This window comes from Megalops cyprinoides, chromosome 8, assembly GCF_013368585.1.
Source record: "Megalops cyprinoides isolate fMegCyp1 chromosome 8, fMegCyp1.pri, whole genome shotgun sequence".
In the NCBI taxonomy this organism is placed as follows: Eukaryota; Metazoa; Chordata; class Actinopteri; order Elopiformes; family Megalopidae; genus Megalops; species Megalops cyprinoides.
Window position 1 is genome coordinate 11,339,820 of NC_050590.1, and position 19,337 is coordinate 11,359,156.

Here is a 19,337-nt window from a genome sequence, read left to right on the forward strand (position 1 = left end):
AATAAAACATTTTGTTACCAAACCCCTATGTTTGAATGAATATGCCTATTATATTCAGGTACTACAGTGAGCCCCAAACAGTACAGCATTCATATTAAACTCTTTTGCTGCAATACACTTTTTAAGAATAGGTCTGAGGACATAATTATGATCACTGATCTAGTCTGCTGACTGATTAAATATTAAAGTACGTTAACGTATTGTAATAGGTTGGAAACCTATAACAGGCATCTAGGTGCCGTGTACATACACTCAGTGAGCACTTTATTAGGAACACTATACTAATACTGGGTAGGGCCTACCTTTGCTCTCAAAACAGCCTCAGTTCTTCGTGGCATTGATTCCACAAGATGTTGGAAACATTCGCTTGAGATTCTGGTCCATGTTGACATGATTGCATTGCAAAATTTTTGCAGATTTGTCAGCTGCACATTCATGCTGCGAATCTTCTGTTCTACCACATCCTGAAGGTGCTCTATTGGATTCAGATCCGGCGACTGGGAAGGCCACTGAAGAACATTGAACTCACTGTCATATTCATGAAACCGGTTTGAGACAACTTTTGCTTTGTGCATTATCCTGCTGGAAGTAGCCATTAGAAGATGGGTAAACTGTGGCCATGAAGGGATGCACATGGTCAGCAACAATACTCAAATAGGCTGTGGCATTCAACTGATGATTGATTGGTATTAACAGGCCCAAAGTGTGCCAAGAAAACATTCCCCACATCATCAGAACAGGCCACATTTTTCCAGTCGTCAACTGTCCAGTTTTAGTGAGCCTGTGCCCACTGCAGCCTCAGCTTTCTGTTCTTGACTGACAGAAGTGGAACCCAACGTGGTCTTCTGCTGTTGTAGCCCATCCACCACAAGGTTCGACATTTTGTGCATTCTGAGATGCTTTTCTGCTCACCACAATTGTATAGAGTGGTTATCCGAGTTACTGTAGCCTTTCTGTCAGCTCGAACCAGTCTGGCCATTCTCCATTGACCTCTCTCATCAACAAGGCGTTTCCGTCCGCAGAACTGCCTTTCACTGGATGTTTTTTTTTTTTTTTTGTTTTTGGCACCATTCTGAGTAAACTCTAAAGACGGTTGTGCGTGAAAATCCCAGGAGATCAGCAGTTACAGAAATACTCAAACCAGCCCGTCCGGCACTAACAATCATGCTACAGTCGAGATCACATTTTCTCCCCATTCTGATGGTTGATGTGAACATTAACTGAAGCTCCTGACCCGTATCTGCATGATTTTATGCATTGCACTGCTGCCACACGATTGGCTGATTAGATAATTGCATGAATAAGAAGACGTAGGTGTTCCTAATAAAGCGCTCAGTGAGTGCATACTTCAATGTGTCACATACTCTCAAACGAAGTTATCTAGACGAGTGAAGAACTAACTTACTGGTATGTTTCCTTTTGGGAACACAGAACCGGTTACCTTTCTGGCAACAAAAGGTATACGTTGGTGTTACTTGTTAGGTAGGCTATAAATGTGTAAGCGTATAATAATTCACTAGCTGTACAGCAACGACTTCGTTAACACACACAACAACACCGTACCAAGCAAACATTGCTACCACTGCATGCGTGTGTTGCGCACAGGAAATGAGGCAACGTCACGGACTGCGCGGAGGAAGTAGTACGGCAGCTTGCGGAAGCTATAGACTTTAAAAGAGAATCTGAAATCTCAGACACAGAAAAGGGCGCTTAAAGTTAATACATGATAACTGTGTAATTACAGAGTTTTGGCAACAGGTATGTATTCTTCTTTGTTAGCGTTTTCGAAAAAAATGGGATATTACACTGGAGTAGTGGAAGGTAATTGGCTAAATATTAGACGCAGGTACTAAAAGTGCGCAGGCTAGAGCAAGCCAGCTAGTCGCTAACTGGCTTACTTCATTAGAATGCAGCACCAAGCTGGTTTGAAAGCAAATATGACAAGTTAAACTTGGGGATTCTGAGGGGTAATGTTAGCAATCAAGGTAGATTAGCGAGTAAGCAAACGTTGGCAAGGCTGTGCATCGTCGTGGATAATGGAAGTTCGCCATCTGAATCTAAAATAAACCATGGAATTTTGATCAGAATAACTTAACTAACGTGACACCAATGTATAGCTACATTCGTTAAAGTATAAAGTTAGTTGGTGGACAAGACAACTTACAAGATACTCATGCTTGTTTGAAGCGTGCGCATACCCATGTGCAAGGTAGCTGTAATTTAGCTAGGCCCCACTCCCGTCGTTGTAAATATCAAAAATATGAAGTGAAGCTAGCTGGCTAACCTAGCAAAGTTAGTTCCAGCAAACAGGCTGTCTAGAAATATATTTCAAATTTAATACCATACTTAAGTTGACCAGGTGGAATACTGCTTTGATGAGAAACTGGTTAGATAATTGTTTGATAGCTAGGCTACTTTGGCGAGCTACAGAACTAATCAGATACTACAGCGTAATCATGCTAGGTGGATCGCCGTTGTTAGCCAGGATATTTAGAAGGGCTTCTCCTTGGTACGTTGGAAGGAGAATGGTTAACGAGGCAATCTAGACCCAAGGTACTACCTAGATAGGTAACTGGCTAACTTGTAGATAATGTTAGTTTCCCATTCTGTAGTATTGCCACCTAGATACTTAATGTTAGCCGTTATGGGCAATGTAAATTGTTCCTCATAATACTTGGCGAAAGGCTATTCCTTTTTTTTCTGTAATATTGGCTAGTTATCATTAAGTTACTGTAATTTAATGTACAATAAGAAATCCCAAAAACTCAACAATTCGGTTCGAGCACCTTTTGTGTCTGTGTATGCTTATCCCAGGTACAGACAGTATGGCTGAAGAATGGCTTGGGAGTCTGGTGTCAATCAATTGTGGCGTCACACTGGGTGTGTATCAGGGAGAGGTGTCCTCGGTGGACCAGGCTAGCCAAACCATCTCTCTCAAACAGCCTTTCCACAATGGCATCAAGTGCCCTGTGCCTGAGGTGACTTTTAGGTAAGGGCTGTATTCTCCCCTCAGAGGTACACTATTTTTAGAAGGATACTTCGATACAACCACAGTGAATATAATCTCATTATTATGTTGCATTGTACACTCCATGCTTTCCTGTAGTAAATTGATACAATTCAGTTAACTATCTATTGTCCATTATACAATGCACACAATGGAAGATTGTCTTTGGCTCATCTCATGCTTTCTCCTTTTGTGGCTTGGGTTAAAACCACAAGAAATGACACAGCAATAAATGAGTTGTTTAATAGCAAACAGTCACAATACAGCAGTTCCAACTTTAAGTGTTAAGATTGTCTGTGTTAATGACCATATACTCAGTACACGAATGCGTCACACAGGTGCAGGTGTGGTTTGGATGTTTTATGCAGTTTTTTTTTCTTCTTTTTTTTGAATTGCTGATTATGCATTAGGCTCATTTCAATGACAGTCTCATGTGGGCGCACTGAAGCCAGGTGAATGCGCTTGCACTCATATGTAATTAATGGCTATTTTTCATTCTACAAATCAGTGTGCATCCCAGTGAAGTACGTGCTACTCTGCTTACATCATCCAAGCAACTTGCAGGCACCTGATGAATCATATGGTTCCCGAGAGCAGTGAGATGGGAAAACCCTACCCACACCTATCCCCAGTGGAATGACAAGAGTTTATTCTACTGCTGTAGGCTCCCAATCCTTGTTAGCAGATGATACAGCCAGTTTCAGAGCCAAGCCGTAGTACTCAGTTTGCACTGAAGTCAAGAGAGACTTGCTGACTGAGCCAGTATTTGGATGTTTTTACACAAAGCTAACGTTTCCCATTTGCTTGTATACCGCTTTTGCAGTGCCATGGACATCAAGGAGCTAAAGATTCTGGATATTCGAAATGGAAACAGCCAGGTTGGTGTGGCTGACTCGGGCTCCTCCTCCTCAGGCCGCTCAGGGGGTAACAGTCGGAGTGGTGGCACTGGGGGGCCGGTCAGTAGTGCCCCCATGGCTGTTCCGCGGAAAGGCGAGCCAAGATCACTAGAGGGGCTGACCTCGCCACAGCAGTATTCCAAAAGCTATGGGGAGCGCTACCTTGAAACCGCAGGTCAGACCAAGGGCTTTCGCCGGAGACACAACTCCTGTAAGTACCATGGCCTGTTTGCCTGGACTGTAGGTAGGCATCGTGGTGGTCAGTGTTACTACCTGTGTTATTATGTGTAGTTTTTAATTTTATTTATACTTGTGTTTGTGCTCATCTTTGTTACATTTTGTGTTATTTTATTGTGTTATGTTATTTTTTATTTAACTGAAAGCATTTAAAGACTCACTGAGGTTGAGTCTTTGAGGTAATGTAGATTCTGTTAATCTCCAAGACTCAGTCATCATCACTTACACAAATTAACCCATGAAGGATACTTTACTCATTACTGTCTTTACTAGACATGTTACTATACACACCAAAGCACAGCAGTTTTTTTGTTTTTAAAACGTGTGTCACTGGTTTATTCTAGTGGAAAGACAATTTTCACAGAATAAATCTAAAAATGTAGAATGAGTGAAAGATTTTCCTTTTCATTTGTCTCAGGACAGTAGTGTCACAATATATCCTAATAAAATATTAAATTCAGACTTTGAGTATTTGATTTTTATATTAGATATTTATCTTACAGAACTTTTGGACAAAATTTTATGGTTACAAAAAACCACAAATCACCATATTACCCACCCCCAATAGATATTATCACATTTTAACCATTGACTAATTTATAATTTATGTTCTACAGTGAGAGCAATTAAGTTTTGCTTGCAGCAGATGTATACACATCTAGGAGAATTGGCTCTGCCACATTCTGTGCTTTCATGTGAAAGCGATGTAGATAAGCCTCAAATTGTATTTATCTTCTTATTCTTCAGAATTGTTGTGATCCACCCAATATTATGTAAAAGCCAAGTTCTTTGTAACCTTTACTTTGATTGTGGCAGTTCACCAAATCACAGAGATTTGATTTATAATTTAAGCAGTCTGATTTTATATAAAATACCCTAAGCAACCATGCAAATCATGCACTTGCAGCACATGTATGCAGAGAGATAGGTGAGTACATCATTTGAAATGTCAGGACATGTTTGTTCATGGAAATTTATGGGTCAAAACAATTGATAATATTTATAAGAGCAGCGTTTCCTAAACCTCTCCTGGAGGACCCCTTGTCCTGCATCATGCAGGCTGCATGTTTTACATCTCTCTCTGCTCCAACACAGCTGATTCAAATGATCAACTCGTTATGAACTCCTGAAGCTGCTTAATAACAAACTAATCATTTAAATCAGCTGTGTTGGAGCAGGGAGAGATCTAAAACATGCAGGACAAGGTGTCCTCCAGAAGAGGTTTGGGAAACGCTGTATTAGAGAACTGCTTAAAGATCAGGAATCGCCTTGTATTAATCATAAATAAGGGCCTTATCCAAACAATAGAGTATGCTGGCATGTGCAGGATTAAAGAAAAAGATAAAACATGAAGTTTCTGAAACAAAATTTCTGCAGAAAATTTCAAAGTTTACAGGAAAATTCCACAACTTTGCAACCCTAGACCCTGTCATGCCCTGTGAAGGTACAGAAACAAATGCAACTGTGATTTGTTTTCATTGCTGTATAACTATTCAAGTTATGTGGTACTTCTGCAGTAATTTACAGGCCTCATTCCTATTCTCTGCATTGGGTATCCAGCCTCCCTCCAAGCACTGCCTCATACACAATGTTTACAGTCTAGCAGGGCCTTATATAATTCAGGTTGCATTTTGTAAAAATGATTAGTCTACAGCATGGTTGTTGGGTTGTTGCTATTTTGTTATGAAACCAAATGCCTGAGTGAGTAGTGTCTTTGCTACATAAGGGTTGATTTAAAGCACACACAGAAGGCCAACTTTTTCAGTGGTGATCAATCTAAATTGTCTTCATGTCCACCTACAGAGAAGGAGATCATGTTGGTTGAGTTTAAGTTGGCACCCTGGAGGTGTCTAACTTTTATGTTGGTTGGTCCAGTCGGAAGGCAGTGCAGAGGTATTGGATTTATTTTAAAATGTGAAATGTATGTATTTTTAAGATTCATTGATATAATCTCGGTTTTATTGATGCATTTGCAGTTTGCATTTCTAGTCCTGGAATACAGAGAGTTTTTAAAGTTTCTTTTATGAGACCAGAGAGGTTGATGTAACTGCATGATGGACGAATTGGCCTTTGGCAATAGTAGTGGTAACATCCTGTGGTTATCCTAGCTTGATTTAACTTGACCAAAAATTTCCCATTTGCCATAGAAACACAGTTGCTTATGTATTATTGTTTGATAATCTTTGTTTATATTTTGGTGAAGTATTTTGTAATTAAGTTACTGTTAACTACTGTTGACTGTGACTGGTAAGCACAGATTTAACTTACCTGTTTTTATTTCCCAAGTGGAGTACAGCATATATCACGTGTGCTGGTGTGTAAATTTACATCTCCCTTGACATCACCTGAATGCATGTTATTACATGGCATCTGTCATATGGAGAAATCTGCCCTTGCATAAAGGGAGTCTGAGTCTCCTAAGTGGAGACTGTTTACTGCAGAGTTTTAAATGTTTTCCCAGTGGAGATATGCTGTTCAGGGAACAGTGGAATTCCCTAGAGTCACCAGTCAAGGAGTAGAAACATGGCAAGGAGGATGAATTTTTTTCATACTGTATCTGTGATATCTTTGGACTCCTATAGCGTGCTAAAAACCTGGACAAGAGGTCTTCTTTATACCGTGTGTGTGACTAAAATCAATAAATATTCCCCACCCTGCCCTCCTGTCCACCCCTAAAGAGGAGGTTATGCAAGGCCTGGCTGACATGCCTCCATGCTTCTCTGCTCTCCCTTACTCTGGCACGCCACTTGTGGTTCGGCACAGGAAACCACCCTCCACCCCCCCCCCCTTACAGGAAACCATGTTGTCCCAGTGTGCTTGTAAGGGCAGGGGATATCGGCTCTGAAAGTTCTGTTTACCTTTGGCTTTCATTATTTTCATTTATTGCTCTCGGGCATGTGGCCAAATTGGCAAGATGCGGCTGCACAAGTTGCTTGGAATTGAAGTGCAGATTGGCAGGGGTTGAGCTGACCAAATCGCACGCTATGAAATGCTTGGACTCGGGCTCCTCTGGGAAAAGAGAGGGAAGATGGAGAATATGGTTATGCAAGATCTTTTTGTGTGTGTGTGTGTGTGTGTGCGTGCTGTCTTTTGGGGCAGTAGGACAATAATGCAGGTGAGTACTGCCAGCATAGTGATCCATGAGTCCTAGGAAATCGGTCTTGAACTCAAAACGGTTATTACTAAGTATGGAGAAATATGCTGTTCATGTTATTTACCTAAATTACTCATGTCCCTAAAACCAATTATAAGTTGAAACCCTGAATACCCGATTGAACTTGAAATCCAACTTGCTGGAGTTATTAGTCTGTGTTGCCCTTCCTCTCAGATAGGGTTTGTGCTGTGATAGTGTGTTTTCCAGTACACAGGCCTGTTCATGAACTCCACTGGAAGTTACGGATACAAGCGCCTTGAGTGGTTGACACTGCATGCTGTCACTACGGCGCTACTTTTTACTCACCTGTAACAACACAGCAGTTTAGCTGGTGTCGTCTTTCTTGTAGCAGTAGCAGCTTCAGCGTGGGTCAGACTCAGCTTTATCAAACTCATTTTTATTTTCACTTGTTGCAGGCAAATATGTAATCTCGGGACGGGACAGGCTAGCCCCACTCATATTTTCATTTTGCTACTGATGCTGTCCTTTGTATTTGTTTCTCCTCTATGCGTTTTTTCTCTATGGACGGCATGGACTCAAGTATGTCAATTTTGAACATGAGTTGATGGCCTGTGCGCCCTCTGTTTTTGAGCTGTGGCATTTCTAAATGACTCAGTGGGCTGATGGTAGAATCTAATTGGTTTAATAATAGAGAGGAATACAAATCTGGTTAGTAGACATGGTGATTTCTGGTCTTTGTACAAAAAAAAAAAAAAAAAAACACGCACAGAGTGTCATAGGCTGTTTGTGCAGTAGAGATACAGCGCAGCACAGTGACCTACCTCAAAGCAGTTCTGTGTGGTGGCTTGAAGAATGTGTGTGTAACAGGTATATGTGATGCGCACACACACACATGCATGCACGATAGGGTATACATGATGTGTGTGTATATGTATGTTTATGTGCGCATGTGCCAGGGTATACTTGATCTTTCTGTGCGGCAGGGTTTAACCTAATCTGAGTATATGTGGCAGGGTATGTCGTGATTTGCGTGGGTGTGACAGGGTATATCGTGATATGCTTGCATGTGCCAGGGCACAGGTGACGTGCATGTCACTCTGCACATCTCGCGTGCGAGGCCATCACTGCTACACTAGCGTGAGATTGCTGCTCTCACTCTGGGCTTGCGTGAGAGCTCAGCACTGCCAGCTTGTACACCAGGTTTTTCCAGTTTTTCTGCCCCTTCATACTACCCCATTTTGCGGCTTTGCGCGTCCGTACATATATAACTGTGTCCAGGAATTTTGCTGTTCAGGAACTGTGCTATTCCAGTCATATAGTCCATTTTGCCTCAGGCAACGTGCGAGGCCAGTGTTTACACCTGAGTGGCTTTACAGTGCATTGCATGCCACGTTCTGTTCAGAGTGGACAATTGCAGTGTGTTGTAAGTGTTCCAAAACCAGTTTTTGCCAGATCATGGACATTGCACAGGCCACTCAAACAGAACCATTCTTCTGTTCAATGGCAAACAAAGATCATCACTCTTGTAGTGATTGAAATGCTGTCTAATCAGTGTATTCAGTTGCTGTCTTTATTGTTCCTGTGTGTTCATGAGTTTAGAATGGTCAGTACAGTCTCCTGGTTTTACCAGCTGCTATAATGTATGAAATGTCCAGAAGAACTTTCAGCTCAACTACAAACATCTCACCAAGTTCATGCTGGGAAAATCCTTTGCAAACAGACTGCAATCCTAAGAAATTTTTGGCCCTGAGAAAGATTTATGTACTTTAATGGATGCTTGTATGCATGTTTGTATAATATCTTGTTCTTATGAAATACTCCAGTGTTTGCTGTGTACGTATTTTCAGATATATTAGGAAGACCCAGTTCTCATTTTGTCATCCCTTTATCTTCCCTCTCTTCAGGGTCATCTAGCAGCAGAGGACCAAGCCAGGCCACACCCAAGAAGAATGGCCAGAAGAATGGAGGTGGGCCAATGAAGAATAAGGATGATGAGTGTTTCGGGGATGGCATGGAAGAAGGCCTGGACACAGATTTTGACTTTGAGGGGAACCTGGCATTATTCGACAAAGCAGCGGTGTTTTCTGAGATTGACACATCAGAGCGCCGTGGCAATGGGGCAAGGTCCCGTGGTACGCCTGGGGAGCGGACGCCTTCCAGCTACCGGCATGACGAGAACATCCTGGAGGCTAAACCCATAGTATACCGACAGATCACCGTACCCCAGCATGGAGGCAAAGAGTACTGCACTGGTAAGACTTTGCACTTCCCACCGCGCCCAGCCTCAGAGAATACGGCCTCATACTATATCAGAGAGAGTATTGCACTGGTAAGATGTGGCTCTTTGCACCCTGCAAGATTTCTGATTGTGTGGATCTTAGCGTTCATAGTGTAGCTGTGTGGCTGAGCATGTCTCGGGGTGCTACTCAGATGCTCAGGGGTCAGGGTGGCGAGGAAACAACTGTGCCTAACAACACCTGATTTAACCTTTTCATATCCATTTTCTATACTTCACAATGTTCTCCCCTTCCATGTAATGAGAAATTAAATCATTGATAGTCAGGAGGACAGAGTTTTATTCATGCAGTGAATGATGGTCTCAGGTTTGCAACAGACTGAGTAGCAGTGCATGAGCTTAAGTGACGCTTACAGGTGTTCTCATTTGAAGCTGCCTGTAAACTTTAAAATCCACTTAATTGAGAGTTGGAAAGCCCTGCCACAAAGACAACAGTAGCGATGACTATAAATCATAACAATAACAGTGTGTCAATTGAAAGCTGTTGCACCAGTTTTATTTCATCACACCTGTCAGTGAGTTCCTGTTGTGATCAGTCATCTCTGTTGTGATTGCTGTATCATTTTTTTGACACGCTATCAATGGTCTGTAATGTGTCAGTAAAATGGTATGGTGAGATTTATAGTATTAGATAAGTTAAACATGTCCATAGACTGTGTTTATCACTTAAACTTTGTAAAAACAGGGAGTGATTGCTCGCTGAGTATATTTGCTGTCTTGTATTGACTGAAACACAGAAGCAAGGTAAACTAAAAAAAGAATGGAGAAGAGGGCTGGGGCATTGGTTTTCAGGTTTGTGCCACTTGAAACAGGTGTGACATGGCAACAGAGACACTGTCAGCAAGAGCTAGCCTGCTGTTGTAGAAGCTTGTCCTATTGGTCAAAAAGGGACCACCTCTGAGAGCTGGCCTGCTGCCAGCAGGGCGATGGTACACTTTCTCTGGTTATTGGTTCACCACAGAGGTGAATCGGTGTGTGAGAACTTCGTTCAAACAGAGAAGCTTTAGAGCGTCAGCCCGACGCACTGCAACACACACACATCTGAAGCGGGAAGTCAGGGAAAGGATCATGCGGTGTTAAAGATGTGTCTAGGATGCGTTTTGGCAGGAGAAGCCTTTATAACTAAGATGAAGACAGTCAGTGAAGCATGAAGTTCAAGTTACAGGAGTCTTTTGTCCCAGACCACAACATTAAAAAGCATTGCTTGGCAGTGAAGGTGCCAGTCTAGTGTTGATAGTGTGAGGCAAGTGAGTGCAGGCTTGCCTCCACTGTTGCTGTCCATTGGATGCACTTCTCTGGAAGGCCAGCTTCCTGCAGGAGACAGGAGTGTGTGTCTGAATGTGTCACCTTAATCCCCATCCTTCCTTCTGCCGTGGCTGAACCTCCGGTCCGCCCAGGTCTTTACATAAACAGCACCTCTCAAACTGGAAGAACCGGAGAGCAGTGACCTGGAAACTTAATGACTGTAAACTATTAAAGCAACTATTTGATTCATAAAATGAATGCGAGCGGTTCTTCACTGGATACATTAAAGGAGAATTTGTACTGATTTTTTTTTTTTTTTTTTTTGCTGTTTGCTTTGTAAAAAGATGCTGAGCTTGGCATGATTTAATTTCATGTGCAATGCATATGGCTCAACCATTCAGGATTTTCTTGAGTTGCACCCAGGCATTGAGTCCTCTTCTTAGAATCCTGTGATTTGCACCTGTAATGTATAGGTGTTCATTTTGAATCCTTCAGTTTGAAAGCATGTTCAAATGTTTGAGTCAGCTGACCCAGATTGACCCTGGCTGATATAGAGTAGGTCTCAGCATTGTGATAATAACAATCACAATCATTGTGCCAAGTGTAAGGTCCATGGCGTGAATTGCAGCATGCGTTTAAGCACAACCTTTAATAGAGGCTTGTGAAATCACTTTCACACTCTGTGTGCCAGGCATAATTAGATATGGCCTCTGTCCAGCACCCCCCCCCCCCCCCCACCCCACCCTCCCGATGTATTAGTTTCAGTGCGGCTTTCTTCTTCTTATCATGCTTGAAAGATTGCTTCCAGCTCAGTTTATTTTACTGCCCCTGCACGCTCCCTGGTTACCCAGTTGAGCAGGTTGAACCTTGCGTGAGTATCCACACCACTGTAGAGTGGGTGTGTGCAGAGTGTGTGAGCACTCGCAAAGGAGGGGATGTCTGTGGTGGAGGAATTCTTTACAAACACACCCGCGGGGAAGGTCCAAAAGCAATTAGCACAAAGTGCAACTTTTTTCCTCTCTTCTCATTCTTTTCTTCTTTATCAGAGGTAGGTTGCATGACAGAGAGCAGTTTACTTAATACTGCTTATCGCTAGCTTGTGTGCATGTGTTTAGACCAGAGTCAGAGATGACTCTGGGTCTCCCTCATACATTGCTGCACAGAGAAACCAGATATGTGGGGCAGAGGTTTGAGGTCCAGATGAGGCCTGGTTGTGTGGGTTTGGATAGTTTGTATGCGAGTAGACATTGGTCCATTGGGGTGTGTATACCAATTTCAAGTAGAGAACTAAACACAAATGCTCACATAGACCTAGACCCTGTGCTTTATGGCTGTGTACAATCACTTTTTCTCTAAGCCTTGTGTGCTGTATTTGACATCCATTGGCTACAGGGTGTAATGTAATGTAATTTTTTTTAAATCATCATAGAATTAAAAATAAAGTAAAAATCAGTTTGGCTTTTCTGGGTCACCGTCCTTGTGGTTCAGGTGTCCCTTACTGAAGGAGCTCCCCTGTCTCTCTGTTGCAGACTCGGGGCTGGTGGTGCCCAGCGTGCCCTATGAGCTCCACAAGCGGCTGCTGTTGGTGGCTGAGCGGTATGGCCTCACGCCCGCGCGCCGGCTGGAGATGACGGGCGTGTGCGCCAGTCAGATGGCCCTGACACTGCTGGGAGGGCCCAACAGGTGAGTGGCACTGGAATTGTTCCAGACTAGGTGAAAAGGATTCTGAGGCTCACTGAACCGCTATGCTTTGTATGTGTTGCTTGGTGAGCCTTCTTTTCATCCTTGCATGGCTCCACCAAGCATACTTCAGGGCCCTAACATTATCGTTGCCTCTGTTTTTTTTTTTTTTTTTTATTGAGGTAGCAGTGTGAAGCTAGTTATGGGGGCGCAGTGAAGCTTGAGCCTGTAACATTGAAACTCTCAAACTTGCGTGTTCCTTTCAAGGTCGTTCATCAATTTGTGTCCTGTTGACAGACCGTTTGTCTGCTCTTTGAGTTTACACAGTGCTCAGCACTTTGATCCTCTTACTGCAATCGAAGAACAACATTCGACAAGGAAGTTGGGTGGTGAAAAAAGCTGTACCATCAGGTTTCAGCCAGTAGAATAATGGGGGATTTTTGCGGGAATTTCATGTAGGAGGTGATCTGTGTGTGCAACCCTCCTCTCTCCCTTTCTCACTATTCCTTTGTTAATATTGTCCACGGGAATTGAGCATTGCTGAAGCCTCAGTCTGACTGCAGGGAAAAAGACATGAGGAGAAATGAAAAGGTTGTATATTGCTGTGTGAAGCATATCTGTATCTGGCGCACTCTGTCATGGGTCACCCTTGATGGTGCTCCCGGACAGGGGGGTGTCGCAGCACTGAGCAGCGTTTTACAGAACATGTTAAATATTGCCCTCTCCGGTCCCATCAAACGCCGGATGTCCGCTCTTATCTTTGCTTTGACTGCGTGTGTAGTCACTCCCAAGAAGTGGAGATCTGTTGAGTCTACAGCCCATAACTGAGAACCCCTGCTGCAACCACCAAAAGCTGGAAAACTCTGGATGCCGTTGATAAACAGCTCCTTTGCCTCTGTTGCGCGTTTGCTTGCTGTTTTGAGAAGGTTATTTGTGGAGTATCCCTAAGGCCTCCAGGATGATTTTGATTGGCACCTACTGCTTTGCTGCCGTCCCCTGTGCATCGTTGCTACAGTCAGTGGGTAATTTTGGCGGCACCACCTGCGTGATTTCCTGCTTTACGGTTGTCAGTCTGGCGTTTCAGTAAAATCTGGATATGAAACTGGAGTGTAAGTTGTCCCAGTGTTATTTGAAAAGGTGAAAGTTGCCAAACTTGGTTGTTGCTGGCACCGGAACCATGCCATTTGCTAACGGCAAGCTATAGAGAGAGACTCCGCGGCCCCTAGTACTAGTTAGCCCAAACTTTATTTTCAGGAGCATGTTGGTTAAATTTCTTGCATGCAGTCATAGGCTTTTCACACTTGTTAAAACGCTGTTGTTAATGGAGTGTGGCCCCTCATGTAGGCTGACCCCGAAGAATGTGCACCAGCGGCCCACCGTGGTTCTGCTCTGCGGCCCGCACGTGCAGGGTGCGCAGGGCATGAGCTGCGCCCGGCACCTGGCCAACCACGAGGTGGAGGTCATCCTCTTCCTGCCCAACTTCGTCAAGATGCTGGAGGCCATCACCAATGAGCTCACGCTGTTCAACAAGACGGGAAACAAGCAGGTGTCTAGTGTCAAAGGTACACTGGAAATTTACGCATCGCTTGCCTATAACCAGATAGCTCAGCAGAGCCTGGCAATGATTGTAGAGTGCTTAACCTCAGTATAGCCTCCGCATGGAATGGCCTACAAAACTAAATAAACTGGTTTCTCTCGGAGTTCAAGGTGTTGTTAGGGCTTTGTAAGATGAGACTACTGGAAACTGTCAATGCTTTGAATAAATTGTCTGCACCATCTCGCTCTCTCTCTCTCTCTCTCTCTCTCTCTCTCTCTCTCTCTCTCTCCTGCCTCTCTCTACCTCTTACTGTCGATTTGTGCATTCTCTCCTCTGTCCATTTTTTTTCTTTTCTTTCACTATGTCTTGTGTGCTCAACCTCTTTCTCTGTGTGCTCTGTCTCTTGAACTATTTTTATTGGTATATTATAATTGCCTTTTAAAGTTTTTTTATATTGAATGAATTGAACTGCTGCTTTTTTGGCCGTGTCTCCCTTGGAAAAGATTTTTATCTCAAAGGGATTTACTTGGTTAAGTAAAAGTTAAATAAAATACTGTAAATTCCAAGGTTAGTCTAGACCAGGTTTTTTAGGGAGTGTGTATGTGCCTACTGCTCTGCTCTCCATCCATGGTTGAGATGTATGTGTCATTCACAAATTTTGTAATATGTTTCCTCTGTATCTTTTCAATGTACCCGCTGCTCTGTTGGCCTTCTGGAATTAGTTGTTTAAGTTGGCTAACCTGTACTGGCTGGAACAATTTATGGGTAAATGAAAGCTTTGGAAATTTATAAACACTGGCTAGTGTCATTAAGTGCAGGCATGGTGTGGTCCAGGTTTAGCAGAGCAAGGTCAGTGGAACAGCAGTAGCCTGTTGTGTAACATCGCCCTCTACTGGTTGTTCAAATGCCTTTAAGTTACTGACGGCAAGAGGATTTATTTGGAACTCTGCTGATGTCTTTACAGATCTGCCTGACACCCCAGTGGACCTGGTCATCAACTGCCTGGACTCTCATGAAAATGCTTTCCTGAGGGACCAGCCCTGGTACCGAGCGGCAGCCGACTGGGCCAACCAGAACAGGGCTCCAGTGCTCAGCATTGACCCGCCAGTGAGCGGACAGGAGCAGGCAGTAGAGGCAAAATGGTCCTTGTCTCTGGGTCTGCCCCTGCCTTTGGGGGAGAGCGCAGGCCGAATGTACCTGTGTGACATTGGTGTGCCCAACCAGGTGTTCCGGGAGGTGGGAATCAGCTACCACTCACCTTTCGGATGCAAGTTTGTCATCCCCCTGCACTCGGCGTAATGGAGGCACCTGCAATCCTCAGTCTGGGCCCTTAACTCAAGCCTTCTTCCCTGTTCTCTCTTGTCTCTACGCAGTCATGCTTGATGGCTATGAACACAGAATCAGCCTTAAATTCCACAGAGCTTGAATGACTGAATATGTCTGGCTGTGTTTGGATATGGATAAAGATACGTTTTTCACAGATGGAGGCTCCAATGACAAGGTCATACCAGCTCATGTCTTGAACTTTACTTTGTGACTGTTTTCGTTGAGCATTGTTTAAGGTACCACCAGGGACTGCTGTGAGAGGAGAACTTGTTGTGCTTGTTTGTGCTTGCACACGTGTATGCGCGTGCATGTTTGTGGACCTCTTCCCCCCCCTTACCTGAGAGTGTTTACAGCATGCATGGGGGCCATGCTGGGCGCTCTGGCTGAGAATGCTGGACGTGATTACAGACTTCCTGTTTTGTTTCCTGCTGGAGCCTGAGCCAGGCCCAGTGAACTGGCCTCTGAGCGTGTGTGTCCATGTGGAGGGGTCAGGCTCATGTTCATGTTTTGTCTTGAAGTTAAGAGTTTGAGAAGAGAAGTGCTTAAAGACAATATGGTATATTTTGCGAACAGAGCCAGGTTGAATATCGGTTTCAAACAAAAAAAAAAAAATCTCCAAGGATTTCAAGAGGATTTCCAGGATTTCATGATATTTCATGAAGGGGTTTATTAAACTTTTGATCAGAGGTCTGAAGTTGCCTGTCTAACTGAGCTTAGTGAAATATCTCACTGACCTTAGGTCACAGTTTTTTGCAGTTCTTTTTAAGATTACTATCAAAATGGATTTCATTTGATTGTCCTTGTTTCAATAAGGACATTACTGGAATTACTACTGCATGATTCAAATGGTTCTCTTTTATATTAGTTTGTCATATCTGCTAATATGTTGGGAGATCTGAGGTTTTCATTAACAGTCTTAATATGCGGACTTAACTTTTTTTCTCTTTCAGAAAGTGATCAGGCAGATAATGCAGATAGTTGTCTGCTTTTGATGTGAAACTTAGGCGTGACGTTGTGCCATGCTGTGACCTTGTGCCAAAACCGTTTACTTCATGTGTCTAAACAGCTGAATTTATCCTCTTAATGGTGAATGACAGGAATTTTCCTCTGCACAGAGCTTCAATCAAAGTCAGGTCTTGTTTAGAGAGAGCACTGTCTGGAAAGTCATTATGGATGATCACTAATGATGCAGGAACATTCCAGTCCTCTTCCATGCAGGTTTAAGGAATTGGGGGTCATTTTTGATCTTTACGAGCACAAACCCTTGTGCAGAAACAAGCATTAAAACAGGATGTATGTTCCAGTCACAATACTTGCAGAGGTTCTTTGTGCTTTTTTAAGACATCTGTGTGAGGGCTTTTATTTGCAGTTGAAATGCTTTTTTTCTACTTAACCCATGCTGAGGAGGGATGTTTGTAGTTGAAACATTAATGCCAAAAACTTACCTCACATCTTTCAAGAACAATATGAACTGTTGTCTCTGTAGCTGGTTATCCCTATGTTATATTGAACCCTATCTATTCTCTAATTGAATTTGATTACAATATATTAGAGATGTACTTTCTGGATTGCTGTAGACAAGCATGGACTAATTTTCTGTCTAAAAATGGCTGGTTAATTACATTGTACTGTATGGTGAGATGTCTTGAGCATTGGTTCCAAGGTGCACAGCTTTTTCCGAACTGATTATCTGAATAACTGCTGTTGGTCTCAGAATGGACTATATTATTTCCAGTAGTATGCAGTTATTTTCTTTTTCGGATTTCGTTTGTTTACTTGTCTGTATAATTTTTCATTTGAGGGACATTTGTTGTTGTCCACTGATGTAGTTCCCCTTTTGTGGGTTTATTGTCTTAGTGAATGGAAACGTGAACAGACAAGTGTTTGTCTGTCTGTAGATTTTTCATTTATATGAATATGAATAGGTGAAGTTAAATTTGTCTGTCGGGAATTGACCCCAACTTTTTTTTCTGAGACACTTGAGTTTGTCTGACAGCCTTTGCATATGGTAATCTGTTTTCAGTGAAGAGGATTATCCTCAGTTTTGGTTGAATGAGTGATGTTTTGACTTGAAGTGAAGGTGTAAATAAATGTCCAGCACCTTCCTCTACTTACCTGATGCTCTTATCATTGCTCAGACCTGACCTCCTCTTTAAATATGCAGACTACTGTTCTACTGAGTGAATCGTTGTCTGTTTGGTCTTCTGAAGGGCAGAACCAGCATTTTTGCCTGCCCAGCCTTCCAAGCTTCAATCTGTTGACCAGGCAAGGTCTGACATTGGAAAGAAAGACTACATTTATCTGCATCTGAAAGAACTGAGGCTGTCATACCTCTGAGTTCCCATGGCTTGAAGACTGAATTTTGACACTCAAGGCTGCAAAGGGCAACAAAATATAATTGGGGAAAAAAAACTTGTACTCATTACTTTCCTCGCATCCAGTAAAATAACTGCTAAAGCAGACTGAAGCTGCAGCCAGTGGTTCTAGTTAGCGGTGGCCATTTATTGGTGTTTGAAATCTGTCTGCAACTGAAAAAAAAGGCAAAATAGCATAAAGACATTGCATATTCACATCCCAATGTTGTATACAAGATTTGATTGGCAGCTTTGAAATTTCAGATCTATAGGAGACTTTGGTTGAATACTTACATTTTGAAACTGTTTACTGCAGAGACCTTTACTATTCTAATTTTAAAAAAAGACAACCAAAAAAGGAGTCACTGACACTGTGGTCCAGAATCAGGTGACCGACAAATTCAAGGTGGACTCTTGAGAGAACTGAACTGCTCAGTATTTTGAGTCTGTTAATTAGGGACCATTGAGAACACTTGTGATGGGCATTGGGAAGAGCCAGTTTGTGTCCTTGTGAGGAACAGAGAACTTGTGACACATGTTCTGACTTCTCTGCTTTCTCTTTTGGCTGCAGGCAGCCCTAGTTCCATGCCACTCTAGATAACTCCCCACCCATAACCCCAGGGCTTCAAAGTCTTCAACAGCAGGGAATTATGGATGGATTACAGATGTGATAGGTACAACAGAATCTCTTGCCTGCCTTTTCAGCACCCATGTGTGGGAGTACTTTTAGGATTTTTTTTTTTTTGTTTTGTTTTTTTATCCAGGAAAATTCAGTTTTATCTGTATGGGTTCAGTTTTAGTTAATGACTGAATCCATCTGGTTCTTCCTGTTCTTCTTAGTTGATATTTAGCTGTCTAATCAATGCACTAAAGCATCAGAGTGATGCAATTATTTGTTGTTCTGGTCTGTGCTTGTATTTCAGACTTGTTTCAAACATTCCTCTTGGCTGGGTGTTAAGGGCCAGCCGACTGGAATGACAGACAGCCAGCCAGCTGTGTACTATTCATGTGTAAACTTTATTAAGTCCAAGGATTGTTGCTGAATGTTACGGACCCAACGCTGTACTGGTCTGGGTTTGATATAAAGAAACAATGTTTGTGGGAAGTGTTCCTTGAATGCATCAGTAGAGCTTTCTACGTACAGGTGGGCCTTATCATGGGATCAAGGGAAGCTTTTCTGCAGAGCTGGTACCTCAGTAACTGAGTAAATTCCCCTTTTTTCCAGGGGCTGTACTGATGGTCCTAGCTCCTGATGTTATAGTTTTACTTACTTAACAGCAATGCAGTATGAGTCAGAATGTGATGCACTCACTTTAGTCCTGGACTTAAAGTGGACTAATATTTTTTGCAAAACAGGTCTTTTTGGGGTGTTGTATTATGAATGGCCCTGTTACAATGTTTGTCCACCAGGTGGCCCTCAAAGGGTTTATCAGCCTGCATAGTATTGATCATATGTCCGGCCACATTGATGAAACAGCCTTTGTAGAAGTGGGTCTCCGAAAAAAAGATTGGAGCAGAGTTTTGACTTTTTACAGGTTCAACATCCTTGTTGGGGAAGAGACATTTTGATGTTGGCAGTTTTTCCCCTCAGCCCTGTGATTTTTTTTTTTTTTTGAACTGTGAATCTCCTTTTTGTGTTGATTG

General features: G+C 42.8%; 1 protein-coding gene across 1 annotated transcript; it reads left to right on the forward strand.

The window, feature by feature from the left end:
- The first annotated feature begins 1,654 nt into the window (after positions 1-1,654).
- Positions 1,655-15,906, forward strand: edc3 (enhancer of mRNA decapping 3 homolog (S. cerevisiae)). The gene is made up of 7 exons (XM_036535395.1): positions 1,655-1,758; positions 2,815-2,989; positions 3,831-4,114; positions 9,160-9,507; positions 12,326-12,479; positions 13,821-14,038; positions 14,978-15,906. The coding sequence occupies exons 2-7, from the start codon at positions 2,826-2,828 to the stop codon at positions 15,310-15,312; spliced, it is 1,503 nt and encodes a 500-aa protein (XP_036391288.1). The 5' UTR covers positions 1,655-1,758; positions 2,815-2,825; the 3' UTR covers positions 15,313-15,906.
- The last annotated feature ends 3,431 nt before the right edge of the window (positions 15,907-19,337 follow it).